The sequence below is a fragment of the Diplotaxodon limnothrissa genome, linkage group LG12 (assembly GCF_057381915.1).
Source record: "Diplotaxodon limnothrissa isolate DT_005_m linkage group LG12, D_limnothrissa_male_GT1.1, whole genome shotgun sequence".
NCBI classification, from domain to species: Eukaryota; Metazoa; Chordata; class Actinopteri; order Cichliformes; family Cichlidae; genus Diplotaxodon; species Diplotaxodon limnothrissa.
The window spans coordinates 8,102,806-8,128,065 of NC_140607.1; the positions used below are offsets into that span (position 1 = coordinate 8,102,806).

At 40.7% G+C, this 25,260-nt stretch overlaps 1 protein-coding gene across 3 annotated transcripts in view; it reads right to left on the reverse strand.

Moving 5' to 3' along the window:
- Positions 1–25,260, reverse strand: part of tacr1a (tachykinin receptor 1a) — a 69,052-nt gene that overhangs the window by 13,475 nt on the left and 30,317 nt on the right. For all 3 annotated transcript variants that reach the window (XM_085367086.1, XM_085367085.1, XM_085367087.1), the window contains 2 exons: positions 4,647–4,797; positions 1,717–1,913 (listed from right to left, as the gene is read on the reverse strand). In XM_085367086.1, the coding sequence (XP_085223212.1) occupies positions 1,717–1,913; positions 4,647–4,797 (348 nt within the window). The remainder of the gene's footprint in view (positions 1–1,716; positions 1,914–4,646; positions 4,798–25,260) is intronic.

Below are 25,260 nucleotides of genomic sequence, written 5' to 3' on the forward strand. Positions count from 1 at the left end.
CTTGATTAGCTTGACAGACTGGTGGGTGGAGGTGCAGCAGTTGGTGTACAGGGAGAAGAGCAGAGGAGAAAGAACACAGCCCTGAGGGGAGCCGGTGCTGATGGTCCGGGAGTCTGAGACATTCTTTCCCAGCCTCACATGCTGCTTCCTGTCCGTCAGGAAGTCAGTGATCCACCGGCAGATGGGATCAGGCACATTCATCTGGTAAAGCTTGCCTCGGAGATGGTCTGGAAGGATGGTGTTGAAGGCAGAGCTGAAGTCCACAAACAGGATCCTGGCGTAGGTTCCTGGGGAGTCCAGATGCTGAAGGATGAAGTGTAGGGCCATGTTAATGGCGTCGTCTACAGACCTGTTGGCTCTATATGCAAACTGTAGGGGATCCAGGAGGGGGGCCGTGAGGGTCTTGAGATGGGAGAGAACTAGGCGCTCAAATGACTTCATGACCACAGATGTCAGAGCCACGGGTCTGTAGTCATTTAGTCCAGTGATCCTAGGTTTCTTGGGGACAGGGATTATGGTAGAGGACTTGAAGCAGGCAGGCACATGACATGCCTGCAGTGAAAAGTTGAAAATGCCAGAAAACACTGGGGCCAGCTCGTTTGCACAGTGTCTGAGGGTGGCAGGAGACACACCGTCTGGGCCGGGAGCTTTCCGAGCATTCAGATTCTTAAACTGCTTCCTCACATCTGCTTCATGAATATGAAGAGTTGTGGTGGGAGGAGGTGGTGTGAAATCCTCTTTTTAGAGGATTAAACCTATAAACCTCACCTCAGCCCACACATTTTCATTTTTGGGACTTGGGAGGTAAAATACTCAAGTGTGAAATCGCATTTCTCTGAAAGCTCAAAGGCAATTAGCAGGTTACAGCAATGGCGGACAATGGAAGATGCTTCATTAAAGAAGCATCTTCCACTGTCTTTGTGAATGATGATTCATTCGCAAAGTCAAATATTTTAGATCGATAGAAAAGATAGGATAGCTTATTTCGAACATGTCAATGTAAGTAAAATAACAAGAGAGAAGCCAGGAGTACCAGGCAGTGTTAACCAGCAAAAACTGCTATAAACTTAAAAATTGTTGACAGTCACATTAGCTTAAGTGTGTACCATTATAAAGGAGTGTCTGGTGTTTAAAATTTGCTATGTTTTTTGATGAGGTTTATTGCCCATACTAAGTAATTTTGATATAAAAATAATGTAGCCTGAGCTTTTCAAAAATCCAAAGCCTACATTGTCATGGGGGGCTTATTGTTTTTTCCCTTATTTTCTCAAACTTTTTGGTTAAGTTGCACGTGGAGTTTTAACTCCATCCCTTGGAGCTGTGATCCTTCTGTGATGCTTAAAACTCTAAGTTTTCAATCTCAATTGGGCTAGATAATGGCTTAGAGCAGACTAACGAGGCATTAATGGAAAAAACAAAAGCTGTTTAGAACGCACTGTGTGCTACTCTTGTCAGCCACATCTCAATCCAAATCAATGACTTTAATGTACTTGAATAAGAAAATTGCATTATGAGGTTGCTGTCCACAAGTTTGAAGCAAAAGATGGATGCTGTCATGTCAGTCTTAACCAGAATCTTTGAGGAATGTCTCACAGCTGAGCCTATGACAGGAAAAATAAAGACAGTTCTAAACCTCAGTATTTGATATGTGGAACTAATAAGATGCCCTGTTGGTGAAGTAGTTGCATGCATAATGGTTTGGAGGTGCTAACTAACCTGTCATTTAAGCAGCAGTAGATAATGGGGTTGTACATGGTAGAGCTCATGGCCAACCACATGATACCAAGGTAGACCTGCTGGATGTATGTTTCCTCAAACATTTCGGGGAAGAACTGGTGCAGCAGGAAGTAGACATGGTAGGGCAGCCAGCAGATGGCAAAAGTACATACCACCACAATCATCATCTTCACCACCTGTTGAATACATGATTACGCAGTTATGTTTTGTAGATTTCTCCAGTGTGAACATGATTCTCAGTCAGACAAAGATTAATGTCAGACCAATTACAAATTGGTATCCTTAAGGAGCCTTAAGGTCATTATTATTAAAATAAGATTTCAGCAAAAATCATCCATTCATCTAAAAAGGAACCCCAGGTTACTCACGATGAATGTATCATGAGTAACTTGGGGTTCATTTTCTTGTTCAATGACACAAAGGAATGGAGGAGCCAGAGATCATTCCATTAACCTCCCAATTGATAGATGTTCTTTGGGCCAAAGCTCATTTAAGATAGAGCAGAAAATTTGTCTGTGGACAGAAGAATCAAAATTCAACATTCATTTTTGGAAAAATGCCTGTGAGAGGAACCATCTGACGTGGTCTCTATTCAAAAGCCTATATTTCTGATGGTATGAGGGTACATAAGTCCCTATGACAGGGGTCGGCAACCTGCGGCTCCCGAGCCGCATGCAGCTCTTTAGTCCTTATAGTGCGGCTCTGCGTGGTTTGGGAAAATAAATTAGAAGCATTTAGCTGAAGTGTATTTTATTTATGTTAGTTCATTTTTAACTTGTAGTTCTAAATTGGAAGATTATTGTGATATTGAAATATAAAAATAAAATTATATTCTATTATTTTTTTCATCGCTCAAAATAAGCGTCACACTCGCGAAAGCCGGTTTACCCGCCGAAACGCCGTGCATTTATCGAGACTTTCAACCCCAGGTAGGCCAATTATGGAGCTTCGGATCCACATTATGTCAGCAGCTGTTCTCCACCGTGAACTATGTTAAAAACAAACGCCACTCACGCCTCACAGATGACAGCTTACAGTCCTGCGTAAAGATGAAAGTGACTTCGTACAGCCCCGATTTGCAGACGCTGTGCGCAGAGGTTCAGGAGCAGAAGTCCCATTGCAAACATATCACGGCAGACCCGACGATGTTTCCATGAACATGCTTTTCAGCATCTCTTTACTGACCACTTTTCACACGGTTGCTGTACGCACACAGCCGGCTGTAGCTTTTCAGCTCACAGCCCGACACACACCAACACAACAGCAGAGAGAGCACAGACGTTAAGGCAGCGAGGCGTGATTGCGGGTGCCGCTCAGGTGCGTCCGCCTCCCCTGCAGCGGTGTTGCACACCACACCTCGCCACACACATTAACCAATTAAAATACATATTTAGGCAGAATTTTGCAAATATCTATTTTTCATTTTTCAGCAGCATAGTGCTTTTTTTTTCCAATTATTTTTTAAAAGTCAGGTCAAGGCTCCAAAAGCCCAAAGGCGATATAAGGGTGGCGGCTCACAACAGTTTTTGTTTGCTACATGGATCATTTTAGTTCAGCTGGGTGTCTTTCCTTTTGTTATATTTCTTTAAGAGTTCAAAATGTGTTAATTACATAAATAAAATGTAATTTTCTCTGTAGCACTTCATGGATTTCATAAGCAACACACCTTAGTTGTTCACACAAAGCATAAAGGTAAAAAACAATATATACAGTGTTATCTTCATTTTAGATGTAGTATAGTAAAGTATTTGCGGCTCCGAGTGTTTTCTTTTGCGTGGAAACCGGGTCCAAATGGCTCTTTGGGTGTTAAAGGTTGCTGACCCCTGCCCTATGACATTGAAAGCTTGCACATTTAATACATTTTATATGTTCTAGTGTGAATTAAATTTGAGTTTTTGCGATTAGCAAATCGCCACATTCTGATTTTATCGATATTTTACACAGTGTAGTAACTTTTGAGAATTTTGAGTTTATAGAGTCATAGATGAACTCAATATGCTGTCTAACACCCAGAGGAAATCCACACAGACACCCCCATTGAGGCTCCCCATGATTAGCAAGAGCAGTTCCCCAAATAAGAGAGTGAGCCAGTAAAACGTGTCTCAGAAAACCAGTACTCACAACAGTGTTACAGCAGGTATTGTCAGTTTCCGGCTTCATTTGTTATCTCTTAATGATGAGATTACAAACTGCACTGCATCGATTGTTTCCACTGAGAACTCAGCATTCACCAATGTCATTTTAACAAGACATTGGCCAGCAGAGCCAACAAATCTGTTTGTGCAGAAAATTCTGAGCTACTTTGAAATCTTTCTGGGGCAAAATAAAAATATAATAGATCATGAGACACGGTCAGCGCTGCCAAGACAGACAGTGCTCACTGGCATTTAAGAGAGAATAAACAGATGATAATTTGACACATTAATCACTCTCTATTTTAAAAAATGCCAACTCTAGCATATGCACTGCTAGCATGCTAAACTTTAGCAGAAGTTGGCACTGACCACAAAGAACTCCTGAGGGTGTAGTTATTGAGAATGCAATTAGCTCAGCAGGTTTTGGAGAAATGAAAGTGATCTCATATTTGCTGTTAAAGACGGTGGCTCACCAAAGTGACAAAAGAATTTACCGCGGAGGAGTCGTGGTTTTCTACACCTAATGAGCAAGAAGAAGAGCTAATGGTGAAAAGAGTGGATTAAGAGACTGCAGTTGGTTAAATTAGCAAAAAGTGGTCTGAAAAAAAAAAACAGTCTAAGATAGAAGAAAGGACTGAGAACTCAGATTCAGGTGTGTGATGCTATGATGATTTTTTTTATTACACGAGGAGACATCAGTCACATCCTGCTCAGGGCTGCAGAGCACAAAAATATTCTGATTACATTAGTGGTGAAATCCAGTAGGCAGGTTACCTTGCGTTTGGCAGTCAGCTGCTCCTTGTAGCGGTCAGAGGAGTCCCCAGGGATCTCACTGGCCCAGAGTGTCAGTCCCACCACCAGGTAAGCACAACCCATCAGCAGCAGTGGAAATGAATATATGAGGATGACCACACACACGTAGTACCTACAAACACATATTCTATATTATTACAAAAATATTTATCTATTCAAATAAAGTCAATAAGTAAATGCATTTGTAAAAGCAGACACATTGGCATGTATTGCATGGTAAATGGAAAAACTGTAGAGCAGCCAGGATTAAAGTATGACTAACTGACTCCCAGCCACTCCAGCACAAATTAGTCAAGACAAGGCACAAGATGTGATACCATATGCTGAACTCATATGTTTTATCAATCAGTCAACAATTCAATTTCAGTTCAATTCAATTTTATTTATACAGAGCCAAAACACAACAACAGTCGTGTCAAGGTGTTTTATATTGTAGGTTAGACCCTAGAACATAGGTGTCAAACTCTGGCCCGCGGGCCAAATTTGGCCCGCAGCCTAATTACATTTGGCCCGCGAAGCCATACCAAATTACTATTAGAGCTGGCCTACTGGTATTATACAGCTAATATATATATTGTTTAGTATTAAGCTTTGCTTGTTCCATATTCAGGTTTCCAGCAAAACGTATTTGAGTCCATAAGAAAATATTCATTCTTATATCTGGAGGAAGATTTTTTTTTCAATAAATATTAATGTTAGCCCACGACTTTGTTCCAGTTTTGGCCCACTGTGTATTTGAGTTTGACACCCCTGCCCTAGAATAATACATAGAGTCAACAGCAGTCAATACTCCAGAAACTTGCACTTTGAAGTAGGATTTGGAGCAAGAACTTCATCTTATGCTGCATAACTAACCTGCCCTGGTACCTGTTGGATCAAAAAGTGAAAGAACTGGATTTTGTAATCTGACTTAGTCCTAGACTCTGGCATGCGGGTGCAGAGTCACATAAGTGTACCTTTTGGATGCACTTATTCAGACCAATTCTTTGTGCTGTCCTTGCCTAAAGAGTTTGAAGCTGGCAGCTCTGTTCTTGGAATGGACTCGAAAGCTTTATTTGTATCAACAGACAAAGTAGTGCTCAATTTGTGCATTATTCCAGAGTGAGGCTTGAAGTGAACCCATTACTACTGTTGGTGAATTAAAATAATTTCCCTTAAAAAAAAAAAAGGTTATAAGAGTCCATAAGAGTGCAGCTCAAGGAACACCTAAGATGCTGCTCAGTAGCCTCAAACTCCCAGGCCTCTAGTAGAGGACCAGAGATTGAGGAGTACAGACATAGAGATGCAATCGCCCACTTCTCATCAGCCAAAGTAATGGCTATGACTGTCAACCTGCTGAAGTTCAAACTGAGCATCAGATTGGGGAAGAAAGGTGACTTAAATAACTCTAGACTCTGCATGGTTGTTGGTGCCTGACGAGCTGGTCTGAATATTTCAGAAACTGCTGACCTACTGTGACTTTTCCACAAAATCATCCCAAAGTTTACAGAGACTGGTCTGAAAAAGAGGAAATAGCTCCCTGGGTGAAAATGCCTCGTTGGTGTTAGAGCCTGGAGACGAATGGCCAGATAAGAAGGCAACAGCAGCTGAAACAACTTGTTTCTCCCAGTTTATACATACATTTAACAGGAAACAAGATAATGTATAATAGGTCCTGTTTCACAGCTTAAGTTACCTCCTTTGGTTTGCAAGAGTCAGGAGTTGATGTTACAAATATATCTTTTAATGAAATCCTGCCTTCATGCACCACCTGTCTTTCCTTAAATGTTCTTTAATTTATCATGAAACTGGTACACAGCTGCTGTTAAAGTGAATTGTTAAATGTTGTCATTTTTATGCTTACCACCTCTACATTGTTTCAAACTCTGTGATCAAGGCATTCCTTTGTCCCCCTCCCCAGCCTCTCGATGTTCTGGGGGGAGGCTGTAGTGTTTTATTACAAGCACATCCCATGTGAAGGATTTGGGCTAGAGGCAGGTGATGAGCATTATGCTCCACCGCCTGGTTCTGACCAAGGCTTCCCTCGTTAGTGAGTTAAAGACCGGTTGAAGATGTTCTGTTATGTCTTGTGTTCTTCATGAGGAATAAGTCTCTAAACTAGCGGGGCATATGGAAACACAGACCCAACATTTATTTAGCCATTATATCTCGAGCATGCAGCTATCCGTGAGTTCAGTTTCTTCTTCGCACCTCATATGGGCAACAGCTTTTCTGCATCCTGATTCATGTGTGTGAGACTTTTGTAACATCAGCATCATATTTTTGTTTTGGCGAAAAGCAGGTGATTGTGTCTGACGTCCTGGTGTGTGTGAGTTACAGAGAGGTGTGAAAGTATGTGAGTGAAGCGGTATCCAGCTGGGGCAGACATGATTCTGCAGGTCACCTGCCCAGTGGACAAAAGAAATAAAATAGTTGTGTTGATGAAATATGAATGATAACATGAAGAGTGTTTGGTGTTTCTCAGCCTGAAGCAACTGCAATGCTACTTTCTGTTTTTAAGGAAGGATAGTTTAAAAAAAAAGAAAGACAGAGATGTGTGTTGTTTAAACAGTGATGAGAATAATGAAAACATGATGAGAGAGGTACATAAAACACACACAAACAGAAAATGCATTAACCATACTAACCCTACATGCATGTATATATACAATGAAACTCATGAAGACCAGACAGCATCTTAAGCATGAGATTCTGTTTGTCATCTTGTCCAAGTCACTAGTAAGATGAAAATGATACATAGAGTAGTGGACTGAATATTATAGGAGCACAGATGTTTGCACCACATAGGGAGAAATCAGAATGCTCATGAGGGGTCTTGAATGAGTGAGCTGAGTGAGCTGATTGTTGAGTTTCTGGTGTGTGAAGAAGTTTTAACATGGCGCACATTTGGTTACATGAGAAGAAACTTATTATGTGATGAGACAACAGGGTTATGCTGTATGTTGTGTGTGGCTGATTGGATGAATGTTTGAGATTAAACTGGTTGATGAATTAGGATTGGTATGATTCCCCCCCTCCCGAGATGAAGAACACGTGTCATGATTTAACAAGGCCTTTCCTTTCTTTTCCTGTCTTTTCTTTTCTTTCTTTTATTGTTTTTATTTTGTTACTTTCATAGTGCACTGAAAGTTTTGTTTAATTTCTCTGTCATCTAAGCAGATCTGAACATTGAATAGGAAGAACTACTACATGTTGTTGCGAACGGTTGCAAAGTGAGTTTCTCCAAAATTAAAATGGGCTCAGGAGAAAGCCACTTATTTGGGACAATTAGGAAGCGAGTCCCTTTTTCTATAAGGATTCAACGAGGAAATCCAGTATAAATTTTTTTCTTTTCGAAAGGTCGTCATTTTGCTGAAGGTGGAAACGAAATGCGACGATAGATTCCGCTATCAGCAAAGAAAGAATTAATGAATTAATGATGAGTGAAAATAAAAAAGATGGGGAACTGACTGACTGATAAAAGCTGACAAAAGCTGACAAGAATTGACTGACTTAACACCACTATGTGAACTTAACCCCCACGCTGATGTGACAAAGGTGTGGATGTATCTCTGTGTGTGTCTCTTATTGCAGGAGCAATAGGAGACCACAGGAGGAAACCTGGGTCACATGACTATGTGAACTCTGCAAATTTAACCTTTTTAGTTGTAATTTTTCTGGGTTTTTGAATTTATCAAGGGTGTTATTCACCACCTTGTGTTGCTCACAGAGCTCACTGTGAGAAAGAGTGTATACACCTGCGCAGCGATAACATTTACATTTCTTTTCTACAGTAGAGGATTAATCATGTGATTTGATCATGTGATTTACAGCAGGACACGCAACTTAATGTTTTTCTACTACAGGATTACTGAGTTTTTGTGTGAAGAAAACTGTGGTTACAGGCTATTTGTTGGTGATGAAATTACACTGTGTTGTTGAGAAAATGTTGTGAATGTTACAGGGGAGAAGTGAATACAGTGTGACACATACTGTGTTTAAAACCAGTGTTACTTCTTTTTACAGCAGAGTGTTAACTTTATGACCTTTTACAGTACCTCTGTAATCTGGATGGCCTACACCTGACCACCAGTATAATGTTGTTTGTTTTTGTTGTTCTAATGTTTGTTTTTCCTTTAAGAGCGCTTGTAAAGGATTCAGCACAGACAGACAAGTGATAATTGAACAGATGTGCAGTGGTTACAGAATAGTTACATGGGGCTCATTATCTGACCACTATTGAACTTATGGTGAGTGACAAACTTAAGGAAAGTCACTGATTACAATGTGGAATGACGTTGAGATTACAATGATTTGGAGCAAATTATGGAAAAAGTAGGGGTTTAATGAGTTTAGAATAAACCTGCAATGATACTTGTCTCTGTGATGCTGAATACTTTATTACACTTATGAGCTACAGTTGGTTGCAAATGTGAAGTTTGTTTTAACTTAAAGACTTTGTCTTCTAGGATACAGGCTCCGGGTGGAGCTGGGAGTTAAATAAGTTTAACATTTAACCACTGACTAATGTTTTGAAACAGAAAAACTTGAGGAAGATAACTAAGGTGTACGACGTGCTCTGCCTTAAATCATCCGCGGCGTTGGAACATGAGAAACTGAGGGATGAAGGGAGTGTGCCAAGCTCCAAAAGTGACAGCGCAGAGGAGGTCCAGCGATGGACTTGTGGTTCTGTGAACAGCACAAATGCCGGTGACTGTGAAATAACTAACAGCACTTTTCCCAAAAATGAAGCCAGTAACTTACTATCCTAAAAGATTAGCTCTAGTTGCTTATGCTTTACCTCCGTGTGTGAGATCAGTATGTGCAGCAGCTCAAGCTGTACAATGTTCTGGAAAATAGTTTTATTTTACCCTTTTGACACTGTTAGTTCTACACGAAGTAGATGTCTACTACTGCAGACTAAAATTACATTTCTGTCAGCTGCAAGACACTTGTCTTTAATGTTACTGCTACTCTTACAACCGCACATAACCATAAAGCGGTGCACAATTCTGAATCCGTCAACCCTTTTGCCAACGAAGGAAGTGTAGAGAGCACGTGGAGACGGAGTGTAAGCCAAGAAATGACTTAATAGATGTGCCACTTGTTGAGGGAAAGGTTTGGTTTGTTGATGGTTTGAGCTTTACAACAGCAGAGTGACAGGCTAAAATAGGTTTTATTGTAGTAGACAGCAGAGGTGTGGACTCGAGTCACATGACTTGGACTCGAGTCAGACTCGAGTCATTAATTTTATGACTTTAGACTTGACTTGAAAAAATGTTCTAAGACTTGTGACTTGACTTGGACTTTTACACCAATGACTTGGGACTTGAATTGGACTTGAACCGGTTTACTTGAAAAGACTTGATATTTTACCCCAAATATAAAATTTAACTTGCATATTATATAGAGATTGAAAATGTGACGTCATTCACGGGTAGAACCGCAAAGGATTCTGGGAACTCGTGGCAAGCGGTACTAGCGCACGCTTTCAATTAAAATCAGTTATACAGCGATAAAAAGAAACACAAAAATGTCAAGAAGCTGTTGTATTATTAACTGCAATAGCCGGTCGCATGACAGCCACGAGAAGCCGACGGGTAAAGAGATCGGTTGTTATCGGATTACGTCGTTGAAGAGAAATTGTTCAAGCCATGTTTCCGAAGTAACAAAGACGCGACTGGATTGCAGCCATTCAAAGATCAAATATAACGTCCCAGAACACTCCAGCTCACAGGTTAGTCTGCTCCAAGCATTTACACAAAGGTCAGTCTGCTGTTGTAGTTAATACGTCATTTTTCTTAGCATAATTGGTGATATAGGTTACAAGCAAGTCTGGCGCTGAACAGAAATTGTCGCGCTATGCTCCTTTATTTATTGTGCATAAATAGTAAATTATCCTGACACAATATTGCGTTTCGCTTCTGTTATTATGGTACACTGACAAAAACATATACTTTTATTCACAGGATAAAACAGGTTTTTTGTATCACCAATTGTCCAGTACGATTACAGCATACAGTATTATTGTCACTGCTACATTTCTGTGATGCTACCAGAAATTATTTCCACTACTAATTAATTACCGTTGAGCTCAAAGGTCCTATTAATAAACGGTTAACGAATGTGTATTTATGACGACAATTTGTGAGACTGGTAAACTTATGATACGTACGATGGTCTTTCGTTCTACACGGTGCATTTCAAGGTCCTGTACCCATCCGTCGGTAAACTGTACCTGGGCTTGTTGCAGTGACCTGAAGTTACTAAACTTCATGAGTGTATGCACTCACTCCAAGAACCGTATGATTATAAATATGCATATAAATATGCTAAGATGAGATAGCTGACTTCATCTAACTAGCAAATGTTGTCCAGGCTACGTTGGTGATACAGTTTTTTTTAATGTGTATGATATTTTTGTCATGCGATTTTAAAGCTGGTCCTACAACCGCATCCAAGAATAACATGCAGCTTATCTCAGAACTGTCGGTGAAAATTATTCTTGGAGCTAGGTTTAATTGAGCTGCATTTTAAAGAGGTGCAATTTCACAATTTGTGTATATTTTCTAAGTTCACTATTTTGTCATGTGTTGAGAAAAACACAGATTTTAAAATTACACTGTCTAATATTTACATTTAGCATATAACTGCAACATTATTTTTTCGTTGTTTTTTTTTAAAGACTCGAAAGGACTTGAAATTCAAAGTTTCAGACTTGTGACTTGACTCGGACTTTTACACCAGTGACTTGAGACTCGATTCTGACTTGCCTGACATTACTTGAGACTTGACTTGAGACTTGAGGATAAAGACTTGAGACTTACTTGAGACTTGCAAAACAATGACTTGGTCCCACCTCTGGTAGACAGTGAGAAAGTTATCTGTGCAGGACAATTAGCATGTTTCATATCTGCTCAAGCAGCAGAAATAGTAATTTTTACAGAAGCGTTTAAAGCTGCAGAGAGACAAATTGTGACAATATACACTGATAGCCAATATGCATTTGCTACATTACATTTCTTTGCAGCGCAGTGGGCAAGACAAGGTATGACAGCCTAGAACATGCCAAATTCTTGCAAAATCTGCTGGAAGCAATAATATTGCCCAGTAGAATTGCCATTTGTAATTGTGCAGCACACACATGAGGGAAAGATCCAGTTGCATTAGGGAATGCTTTTGCAGATAAGATTGCAAAAGAGACAGTTTTAGGAGCACATGGCGTTCACATTTTTGCAGTGCAACACCGGCAGACATTGCCTATTATACGAGATGCATTGGCAGACATGCAGGCCCACTGCAGGCCCACCAGCTTGCAGGATGATGTTTATTATCTGTGTGATAAACCAATACTGCCTAAGAATTTATATAGGACTGCTTCTATTTTGAGCCATGGGCCGTGCCATGTCCCAACAGGAGGGATGATGGGAGAAGTAGAGCAACATTTTCATATTCTAGGATTTAATGCTTTAAAAAAAATTGCAGGTCATGTATGATATGTTGCAAGCACAATTCTCAGGGTAATTTGAGACCTAAGAGAGGGAAATTCCCCAGACCCAGTCACCCATTTCAAGTTATTCACAAGGACTTTATAGAGCTGTCCAACTGTAATAACTGTAAGTACTGTCTAGTGATAGTGTGCCCTTTTTCAAAGTGGGAAAGGGAAGCAGATGCCATTTCGGTTGCCAAAAGCAATATGTAAGAATATCGTCCCGGGACATGGGATTCCAGAGACTATTTATAGTGATAATGGCCCACACTTTGTAAATGAAATGATTGGGTTAATGACACAGCATCTAAAACATCATTGTTCATATCACCCACAAAGTGCAGGGTTGTTAGAGAGAACTAATGGGATAGTAAAGCTAAGACTTAGGGAAACAATGGAAGAGACAGGCAGGACATGGTTAGACTGTATAGAATTAGTTAAGATGTGCATGAGGATTACTCCAACATAGAACGGTCTGACACTCTTTGAGATTATATATGGTAGACTATTTAGGGCTCCAGTTTTCAGTAGTGATGATAGAAAAGCAGAAGAAAGAGCACATTAGCAGATTGGATGCTTAAAATGTTAAAAAGTGAAGAAGTCATGAGAACAAATGATCTGCCAGATGATTCTGTTTCTCCACAGGAACAGAGTCTGAAGTCTGGAGATTGGATGCTGATAAAGGCCATGGAGAGGAAGTGTTGATCCAGTCCACGGTGGGAAGGTCCCTATCAGGTGCTGCTGACGACGCCCACAGCAGTGAAGATTGCAGAGAGAAACACTTGGATACATCAAGCGCACTGCAAGAAGGTAACACACTTCCTGGCCGACTTTGGGTAATGGTGAAAAGTCCAGGGTACAAAGGGGGGAGAATATCTCTAGGACCTCTCGTCTCAATCCTGGTGAAGAAACCAACAGATCCAGAATCCAACTTAGAATGGCTAAGGAATGTGCTGTGCACCTTCTTGAGCCTGTTGACCCTGAGTGGATTAACAGGAGCGCACTGGTAAATGGTAAATGGCCTGTATTTATATAGCGCTTTACTAGTCCCTAAGGACCCCAAAGCGCTTTACATATCCAGTCATCCACCCATTCACACACACATTCACACACTGGTGATGGCAAGCTACATTGTAGCCACAGCCACCCTGGGGCGCACTGACAGAGGCGAGGCTGCCGCACACTGGCGCCACCGGGCCCTCTGACCACCACCAGTAGGCAACGGGTGAAGTGTCTTGCCCAAGGACACAACGACCAAGACTGTCCAAGCCAGGGCTCGAACCGGCAACCTTCCGATTACAAGGTGAACTCCCAAATCTTGAGCCACGATCGCCCCGCCACTGGGACAGAGCAAACCACACCCAGTACCCACATGGGTTTTCAACCAACTACTGGTGGCAGTTTATGAACACAACTGCTCACATAAACAAGAAGACCAATTATTATGCTTGTGATGCCACTGTCTACACATTCTTCTGGGCTGTGGCCAAGGCTGGACTGGGACAAAAAATCGGCCCGGGCATTTTGACTAGAGACCGGCCCACCAGGATAAAGATTGAAAATGTGACGTCATTCAGGGGTAAAACCGCAAAGGATTCTGGGAACTTGTGGCAAGCGGTACTAGCGCACGCAGGCTTTCAATTGAGCTCAGTTACACAGCGATAAAAAGAAACCCAAAAAATGGCAAGAAGCTGTTGTGTTATTAACTGCAATAGCCGGTCGCATGACAGCCACGGGAAGCCGACGGGTAAAGAGATCGTTTTTTTTTATCGGATTACGTCGTTGAAGAGAAATTTTTTAAGCCATGTTTCCGAAGTAAGAGCCGACGGATGGTCTGGATATACCAAATATAACGTCTCAGAACACTCCAGCTCACATGTTAGTCTGCTCCAAGCATTTCCACAGAGGTCAGTCTTCTGTTGTAGTTAATACGTCATTTTTCTTAACATAATTGGTGATATAGGTTACAAGCAAGTCTGGCGCTGAACAGAAATTGTCGCGCTATGCTCCTTTATTTATTGTGCATAATTAGTGAATTGTCCTGACACAATATTGCGTTTTGCTTCTGTTATTACCATGGTACATTGACAAAAACATATGCTTTTATTCACAGGATAAAACAGTTGTTTTGTATCACTAATTGTCCAGTACGATTACAGCATACAATATTATTGTCACTGCTACATTTCTGTAATGCTACCAGAAATTATTTCCATTACTAATTAATTGCGGTTGAGCTCAAAGGTTATATTAATAAACGGTTAACGAATGTGTATTTATGACGACGATTTGTGAGACTGGTAAACTTACCTTTGTTCGTACGATGGTCTTTCATTCTACACGGTGCATTTCAAGGTCCTGTACCCATCCGTCGGTAAACTGTACCTGGGCTTGTTGCAGTGACCTGAAGTTACTAAACTTCATGAGTGTATGCACTCACTCCAAGAACCATATAATTATAAATCTGAGCGTGGTGAAAGTTGGGCAGCACGCTAACGTCTTTGGTCCACTCTGTGTGCTCGTAAGGGTCTGACCCTTTCACTCCTTTGATTTTTTCCTCGTATCTTTTCTTTGTCTTTTCGTCGAGTCTGTCTTTGTACGGACCGGCATTGTTCTCCTTTTGTTTTGTACATTCCTTTTTTGTGCGGCAAAGAAAAAACAAGAAGGCATTGAAACCGGAGAATGAACGTTTTGCGGTGCTGCAAATGCTTGCATTTGATGCGGTCGTTGGATTGTTTTGCCACGAGTTCCCGGCATGCAATGCGCGAAAATCACGTGATTGTTAAACAAGCGGGAGGGTGCATCCGGCCTCCTCGGCTGTAATTGGTCCAGCCCAGAGTCGATCATGACTAATTGGCCAATCCAACACCTTTCATTATATATACCCTGAAAAAAAAAATCCATCGGCCCATAAAAACAAAAAATTGTCAGCGGCCCACCGGGCAAATGCCCGGTATGCCCGATGGCCAGTCCAGCTATGGCTGTGGCCATATAGCATCACAGAGAGAGAGATAGTTTGTTTGCTTGCCTTAGCAACACACCCAGTACAAGGCTCTAGAGTGCGACCAATTTGGTCGCAAATGCGACCAAATTTTTCAGTGGTGCGACTAAACAAAAATTTTTGGTTGCACCTGTGCGACCAACTGTTCGGATAGCAAAAAAAAAAAAAAATCTGCAACCTTCCCTGTGGTCAACAACAGACACACATTTTGCCCCTATCGTGGACTAAACCAATCAGAGATAGTCAGGGGCGGGACCTCTCTGATTGACCGTGGTCCAGTTGAAAGTGCAGGTGGAAGTGGGAGGTGAGTAGCTTGAATAAAGCGATATCAATTCATTAAATCCTGAATCGACTTTTAAATATAACTGTGTTTTGCCAGAAACGCCAGATTCTCAGATTAAAGCTCACAAAACCATTTCAACAACAACCAAACAGCAAATGAGAGCAGGTACACGGATTCCACACAAAGACGTAAAGACAGAACGGACAGACGCAACTTTGTCTTTCTCGGCTTTCTCACCCGACGGCCTGTAGACGGACACACAGTCGGAGCTTAGCGATCCTGATGCGTCCGGTCCGCGCTGTGTTTACGTCTTTTTGCGCTGATTCTGAGCTGCAGGTTTTGTCTCTCTCCAACCAAAATTTACCGAGCCAACAGCAAAAGAAGCAGCAAACTGCGCTTCACATTTGATCAATGTCGTCATGAATTTTGCTGTTTTGCTTCCACGACTTCATGCACAGCTAGCTCTCGCTCTACAGTGGGGCAAAAAAGTATTTAGTCAGCCACCGATTGTGCAAGTTCCCCCACTTAAAATGATGACAGAGGTCAGTAATTTGCACCAGAGGTACACTTCAACTGTGAGAGACAGAATGTGAAAAAAAAATCCATGAATTCACATGGTAGGATTTGTAAAGAATTTATTCGTAAATTAGGGTGGAAAATAAGTATTTGGTCACCTCAAACAAGGAAAATCTCTGGCTCTCACAGACCTGTAACGTCTTCTGTAAGAAGCTTTTCTGTCCCCCACTCGTTACCTGTATGAATGGCACCTGTTTGAACTCATCATCTGTATAAAAGACACCTGTCCACAGCCTCAAACAGACTCCAAACTCCGCCATGGCCAAGACCAAAGAGCTTTCGAAGGACACCAGGAAAAGTATTGTAGACCTGCACCAGACTGGGAAGAGTGAATCTACAATAGGCAAGCAGCTTGGTGTGAAAAAGGAGCAATCATCAGAAAATGGAAGACATACAAGACCACTGATAATCTCCCTCGATCTGGGGCTCCACGCAAGATCTCATCCCGTGGGGTCAAAATGATCATGAGAACGGTGAGCAAAGATCCCAGAACCACACGGGGGGACCTGGTGAATGACCAGCAGACAGCTGGGACCAAAGTAACAAAGGTCACCATCAGTAACACACTACAACGGCAGGGAATCAAATCCCGCAGTGCCAGACGTGTTCCGCTGCTGAAGCCAGTGCATGTCCAGGCCCGTCTGAAGTTTGCCAGAGAGCACATGGATGATACAGCAGAGTATTGGGAGAATGTCATGTGGTCAGATGAAACCAAAGTAGAACTTTTTGGTATAAACTCAACTCGTCGTGTTTGGAGGAAGAAGAATACTGAGTTGCATCCCAAGAACACCATACCTACTGTGAAGCATGGGGGTGGAAACATCATGCTATGGGGCTGTTTTTCTGCCAAGGGGACAGGACGACTGATCCGTGTTAAGGACAGAATGAATGGGGCCATGTATCGTGAGATTTTGACCCAAAACCTCCTTCCATCAGTGAGAACTTTGAAGATGAAACGAGGCTGGGTCTTCCAACATGACAATGATCCAAAACACACCGCCCGGGCAACAAAGGAGTGGCTCCGTAAGAAGCATTTGAAAGTCCTGGAGTGGCCTAGCCAGTCTCCAGACCTCAACCCCATAGAAAATCTGTGGCGGGAGTTGAAAGTCCGTGTTGCTCGGCGACAGCCCCAAAACATCACTGCTCTCGAGAAGATCTGCATGGAGGAATGGGCCAAAATACCAGCTACTGTGTGTGCAAACCTGGTAAAGACCTATAGTAAACGTTTGACCTCTGTTATTGCCAACAAAGGTTATGTTACAAAGTATTGAGTTGTATTTTTGTTATTGACCAAATACTTATTTTCCACCCTGATTTACGAATAAATTCTTTACAAATCCTACCATGTGGATTCATGGATTTTTTTTTCACATTCTGTCTCTCACAGTTGAAGTGTACCTCTGGTGCAAATTACTGACCTCTGTCATCATTTTAGGTGGGGGAACTTGCACAATCGGTGGCTGACTAAATACTTTTTTGCCCCACTGTATCTCTCTCTGTACTTCAAGAACAGCTTCCCGTCTCCAATCTCTGTTTTCTGTATTATTCATTCGCTTATTACCCACCAGTCTACCGTTGTTTACAGCGCTGTGGCTGCTGTCTTTTTCTTTTCTTTTTTTCACTTAAATGACCTCAGACAAGAAAGCCTATTTTTTCTGTTATTCAATACTGAAGAAATTTAAACTTTATATGCAGAACATTGTAGAATATTTTTAAGGTTATCTGCTATAAAAAGCCAGACCAGGAAAATCTCCTTCATGTTTTTCTGTGTTTTATTCTCAGTTACTTTCACACAAAGGCATCTGCTGTGATGTTCACAATTCTGAAGAAGTCAGTACTGATAAATGATCAGAATTATAATATTTCTGACTGTCTGAGGCTAAGTTGAATTGAATCGGGACTTTGAAAACCAGAATCGAATGGATTATAGAAATCAGTGATGATACCCAGCCCTAGAGAGCAGCCTAGGCACGACAGAAGTGGATGTAGCTGTAATAGGAAAAGAACTGTTGCTAACTTTTCTGTTAAGTTAAGGCCTGATCCTTCTGAAATTCATAGCCAGTGCTCTGACACGGTGTCATCAATCTTTGAATGCTGAAAAAGCACAGTGTATCCAGAAAATACAGGGTGGGCCATATAAATGGCCCACCCTGTATATAGCGCCAAATCACAGCAACAGTTGCCTCAAAGTACTTTATAGTGCAAGATACCATCATATTTTGGTGAATACAGACGTAAACACATGAAATATTTCCTCTGCTTATTATGTCTGGCGTCAGTTCTCGATTTTTTGAGCATAATAGCTTGCTAAATCCCTGAATGAAAATGCATGTTAAAGGTAATAATCATTTCTAAATCATAAGGTAACTATCTTTACATATCTGTTTGAACAAGGCAAAATTCAATTAAAATTCACATATTAAAATTTACAGCCTCTCTTTAGCTATAATGTCATAAGCATTCACGTCAGTAAGACTTGTCAGTGCCACCCTGGGTAAAGATGTCAAGGTGAGCTTTCTGACTCACAGACGTAAATGGCCTCCCATTGTGTTTCAAAACTGTCTTCATGTGGTGCTTTTTTATTCAAAGAGCCTTGGCCTCCCATTGTGTTTCAAAACTGTCTTCATGTGGTGCTTTTTTATTCAAAGAGCCTTCAGAGACTTTACATCATTGCCAAAAATGGCACCAGATGCATATGGCATATGCACTCATTCTGAAGCGGTCCTTCATACGGTCTCCCCTCTCTAGACAATGAATTATGATGCAGACATGTAAAGCAAGCAAGGATCTGACTGAATCACTCACTTAAGCTTCAGATTAGCATACTTGAAATGGCTTTAAATTTATTACTACATCCAGCTTCACAGAAAAAAAAGCTTCCTATGCTTACATTTTGGCTCTACATTGTGTAAATAACCAGTGTAGTGAAATGTAATGAAATCACTCAATGAAATAAAATGACTCAAGCAATCCACTAATGTTAATGTCAAATGTGGTGGTCGGAGGGCCCGGTGGCGCCAGTGTCCGGCAGCCTCGCCTCAGTCAGTGCGCTCTAGGGCAGCTGCGGCTACAGTGTAGCCAGTGTGTGAATGTGTGTGTGAATGGGTGGATGACTGAATGTAGTGTAAAGCGCTTTGGGGTCCATAGAGACTAAGTAAAGCGCTATACAAATACAGGCCTTTTTTTTAACCATTTAATAAATGAGAGTCCACAGAGACATAATTTAGATACCCAAAACTAACAAAGTAGCTACACAAAGTCAGGTTTATCCATTAAAGCTGATTTTACTTTTCTGTTTATTTTTGAACTTCTTAGTTTTCATTTTTTAAAATGTTTGGTCTTTTTTCACTATGATGATTTTCCCTCATCACCACATTCAAACCTTCTCATTTCTTGTATGCTTATGATTATGGTCATGATTCTTGTTGAATCCCTAGCTATTACTGTTCCAGTGACACTGGCTGGCGATACCCTGTTAACCAACAGCTTTTAGCACAAGGAATATTTCCCGAAACGATTGCATGTGGTTGCTCAAGACGTCTGGCAGTCGATGTGAAATCGACAGCTAAAGACTCAGTAATAGGGACCTAGAGATTGTTTAAGTGAGTATTTTTTTCTGGAGGTCACCATGGGGTTGCTAGCTGGTCTTCAGGCCTATGTGACTAGGTTTTTTTCCTGTTAGCTTCCAAACTGAAGGTAAGAAATAAAGTCATAACATGCTTAAAACTAGCTTAAATAGCTACTACAGACTATGTACAAAAGAAAACATAAGAATATGGAGAATAAAGCTAAAGCATAAGTGCCTTATAACTGAATTATGTCTAAACAGAGATGTACCTGTTAGAAAAGAAGACCGACTGTGCAGATGGTTTATGGGAATTTACCATTTGGCTTACTTGATCCTTAGCCCCAGTTAAACCTTTTCTGATTATTATTGCTAGGTTAAAGTCTTAGTGGATAATGTTTGGATCTTCAGAGTCAAAAGAGATGGCAATGTTAGTTTTGTACTGTCTCAGTGTGGAGTGTCCTTTGGTTTCACAGTGAAGAGCCACCCTCAATTTATCACACCCTCTTTCAAAACACTAAAACACTTTAAGACAGAGGACTGAAGTGAACTACTATGCGAGAACTATTTCTATCATTGAAATTTATGGCTTCCACAATTTGAACACAGTTCAGCTTTTACATCTCTAGTCTGTCCTACTGGTGTTAGGGAAAAGTGTTAAAAGGTTACTTTAATTAAACAATCTTCTTTATATCTGGACATGTTGGAATTGTGTAACTAACTTCATAATATTCATTCTTTTACATTTATATTTTCTGTCAAACTGGGGCCTAACATGGAGGCTACATTAGCTTTAGAAAGCTGCAAATGTAATTTTAATGATTTTGTCCATTTTATATTAAAGAAAACAGTGAATACTCAGTAGCTGATATATAGACTCACGAATCCACACGTTGCATGGTTCTGTCATTCTGCACCATTTTGGCTTTGATGAATACACCACAAGATTTTAGAAAATTAACTTACAGTTTGATATTTATGTCCAGTGCTCAGAGCAGAAGTAATTATCTGGTTAATAGTTGTGTAATTCTGGCAGGTGAACCAACTGTGGGTCAGCGTTTAAAACCTCCCCACGTGTTAATATGTTGTGGTATTTTCCCCCATTTTAGATTTCTTTTCACTCAGTTACAGAATGGTAAATGGCCTGTATTTGTATAGCGCTTTACTTGGTCCCTAAGGGCCCCAAAGCGCTTTACACATTCAGTCATCCACCCATTCACGCACGCATTCACACACTGGTGATGGCAAGCTACATTGTAGCCACATCCACCCTGGGGTGCACTGACAGAGGCCGGACACTGGCGCCACCGGGCCCTCTGACCACCACCAGTAGGCAACGGGTGAAGTAAATAACCGAGACTGTCCAAACCGGGGCTCGAACCCGGCAACCTTCGGGCAACCTTCTGATTACAAGACGAACTGCCAAATCTTGAGCCACGGTCAAGATTGTGTTCATTGCAATGGCTGCCGACAAATCACAAAAGAAAATCGGTGTCGATATTCCAGAAATAAAATCATTTGTGTGGCTTAAATGCTCATTGTTGGCTGGTTTTTTGCTGCAGACAGGAAGGAAAAAATCTGTCTGTGACATCATTTCTTGACACACATATTCTCTAAAGGTGTGAAAGCTTGTGCTGGTGCTCACAAACACCAGCTACTATCTATGTGTGCTGTTGCTGTTTATATATTGCAGTTATCTGGGCATTATCGACTTAGTATTTCAGCAGCAGTAATAGATAAATGTTGTGGGTTCTGAGGAGAGTCTTATAGCAGAAAGCCGCCAAGATTAAGCAGCATTACACACATAATGGAAATGTCTGATATACACTCAGTGCATATGCTCCTTTATCGGGTCAGTAAAATATTTAACAGGCCTGGTTCTCTCTGTGTTGCCAGATTTTGTATTTTGGTTTTTCTTTGTTTCTGTTCCCCCTGATCTTTGGTTGTTTTACCTTCTGTCTTTGTGGTTGAGGAACTGTAAGCAGCGACCCCAGAACTGTGTATATTTGCAGTAACATGACTCAGGAAAGGTGATTTAGTGCTTCATTTATTATCTCTTGTTGCGGAGGACACACTGAAGCATCTCTTATGAACATGAAGGAGGTAATGCAGTCCCACAATTCATAACATCAATTAATACTCAACAGTAAATCACAAAAAGTGTTGCAAGTCGTGCCACTCTGCCGCTGAGGTTTTGAACCTTCAGCAGCAGGTAACATTAAACCCACAGGTGTACCTTGAACATTGAAAAATTGAAAAAGCAGTTGCTCCCTAAACCTAATAATTGGTTGGGCTTCAGTCAAGCGTTTATGATAACTGTCAGTGAGTCTTTCCTCTGACTGTGAAGGAACTATGGCCCACTTTTCTTTGCACATTTCTTTTAAGTCACACTGGTTTTCAAGCAGGAATAAACCGTTTAAAGTTACACCAAAGCATCTTAATTGGATATAACTCCAGACTTTGACTAGACCACTCCAAAAGATGAATTTTGTTTTATTTTTTTTAGCCATTCATGTGTTTTGGTGTACTACATGTACTTGAGCTGTCAGACATTCTCCCTCAGGATGTTGTGGTAGAAAGAAGAACTCTTAATCTCAGCAGGTTATCCTGAAGCAGCAAAGCAGACCCAGACCATCACACCACCATGTTTGACTGTTGGTATGATCTCCTTTTTATGAAATGCTATGTTAGTTTTATGCCAGATGTAACGAGACTCAAACCTTCCAAAAAGTTCAACTTTTTGCCAACTATTTTCCCCAAAGTCTTGGGGTTCCTCAAGATGATCAGCAAATGTGAGACAAGCTTTTTTGTTCTTTTTATCTCATGGATACCATTTTTGTCCAGTGAACACTCAGTCTAACTGAGACTGAGAATTTCCAAGCATAATTGTGGTTGGTCACAGTTAACTCATAATTTAACAAGACTGGGGCTATTTCACAGGGTGAGGTAGGTTTGAATAGCCGCTTTTCTTTAAAAAGTCTTGATGCATGCTCAATCATCCAGGTAAGTAAATCCTAAAAGGTTGATTCTGTTCATCTGGACGTAGCGTTTTCAGTGGGAGAAACGTTTCATCACTCATCCAAGTGACTTCTTCAGTCTCAGCTGATTGCACGTTTCCCCAACCTTATAAACAGTACATTGCACAATGATACTTGATAATTAGACATCAGGGAAACCAAATAACCTCTGGCTAAATGGATGGCACAACACAGAAGAGCTATCTCGTCAGGCCAGGACTCTGCAGTCTATTTACACCTACAGGCCAGTGGACACTCTTTCAATGATGAGGATGTACACATCCTGAATGGGGAGAAACCCTGGTTTGAGTGCAGAGTCAAGGAGGCCATTTACGTGAAAAGGGAAAGACCATCTCTGAATCGAGGAGGGGGCCTAAGCGTACATCTTTCGCCATCTTAAAATGCTGTGATTGTAGCCATTCCCCAACTCGCTGTGAATGGTACTCATGGCCATTGATCAGTGGTCTTTGATCAGTGGTTGTTGATCAATGGTCATGACGATTTGCATATTAATGATCAACCTTTTAGGATTTCCTTTAAAACCTGAAATGATCCTTTAAAAACTGCACTTTGAATTTACTTGGGTATCTTTGACTAATATTATAATTTGCTGATCTACATATGAAAAGTTTACAATAATAGCCATAGCTTCATTAATCATTAAGCATGATCATTAATCAAGTTCAACTTTAGTCACAAAAAGCCCAAATAAATGGCAGGATTTACACTGGATCATCTCTACATGAAGGTAGAGAAGGAAAGAAGATACGACGAACAAATAATCTAGAAATAAATATGAAATCTTTTTTACTTTGACCTTGTGAGAACCTATGGACTAAACACATCTTTTTTTTTTTTGACTATTTCATTTATTTTTCAGCTTCTGCAATTCCCTGAATGTTTCTACCTGTTTCTCATTTCCCAATCATCGCTATAGTCTTTTCCTTCTTTGACAGATTATCTGTGGTTTTTCTCTTCTCAGTATTTGGTACTTTTGTTGTCATTTGTATTCTCTGTGAAACTTCTTATAGGTTCTTGCTTTGTACTGTATGTGAGTCTGTGCTTGTGTGCCAGTGTTTCCAAATATGATTTCAAATATCCAGTTATTTAAGCTCCTGTTTTGTTGACAAAGCAGCTCTCCAGTCACTAACATTCGTGTATAATCAGTCTTGGCTGGCAGTTTTGTAGCATTACTCTAAAATTCTACACTTCCTACAAACTCAAATGCCATTAAAATACAGCTTCACTGAGATGAAAGCCATCTCCACAAATCAGATTAATGAGCACAGTCGTAGTTCTGAAAAAAAAAAAGCTGGAGGTTTGTTTCTTGCTCGCAGCTGTTTTCCTCCACCTGAGTTGACCACATTCCTAAAGGAGGAGCATTTCCAATGCCAGCACGTTTTACAGTTCATAATGGTTGTTATGGCCTCGTATTTGGGTGTATTTGAGTTTCTCCGACTTGTTAGTTTTGTTGATATTTGTAAAAAAATAAAATAAAATACATTGAATATATAGAGCACTTAGTAGCTGTGTGGTTAGTAAAATGTTCTTTTTGTAGTAGTTTAGAAGCTTAGTTAGAGACTCATTTGATCACATTTCCTGCTGCAGAAGTTCACGATTGATTATGGAACTTCTTTTGTTGATATTAACAGACTTCCTCACTGAGATTTGGTTCACACTGTGGAACAGGCCTTTCTAGAAAGAGTGGTCGAGTAACACAGGATGTTATGTCTAGATTTCTACTGGAGCTGCGACATGACACTTACCAGATCGACTCCTTGACAGAGTCATTCTGCTCAGAGGGCCCGAGCAGGCTCTTATTTCTAAGTGATGAATGACGCTTTAGGGAAAGGAAGCTGCAATATATCACCTAACTGACATACAAGCAAAATCAATAAAACCTCACTCAGTGGAGGTCACAGCTGCACTGACAAATTACACACAGTAATTTATATATACAGGTTAATGTGTGTGTGTGCATGTGTGTCTTTAAATGCATAATAATTAATGAATATGGAATACATTTTTAACACATGGGAACAAATGGATGCATGCCTGTTGTTCAATAGTAGCGTTCATATAAATATAAATATAAATACATAAATAAATATATCTATATATAGATATATAGATAGATAACTTTATAGATATATATGGAAGGAAGGTCAGCTGTTTTTTGACTTTTCTTGCTAACAGAGGCAAAAGATTACTGGAGGTAACAGGAGGACAACTCCAGACTGCTTCACTGTCACTAATGACAGGCTCATGTCGTGCAATTTTGCAATGCCCAAAACATGCTGTAGCATGTTAAGGGGGAATAGTTTGTAAGCTGTCAGTGAAAGCATGCAGTAACATCTATTAATACCCACCTATGAGACCTTGCATACTAATTCCCACTGACTGCAAAGTCAAAGCGTTGGGCTTTAATCACAAGTGTCATTTACAGTCTTGTTAGCTCAGCTTAGTAACTGTTTTCTCACTCAGCTCCGGCATGTCACTGATTATGGTTTCATTAAAAAAATAATAAGTGTAGCAGGCACCCCATCATGAACAATGAAATTGCTGTTGTGATGTTCATAATAAGCTATATTTCCATGGAGAAATGTGGGAGAATATGGGGACGGCAGTGGCAGACTGGCACCGAAGCAGAGTAAACATCGCTGCT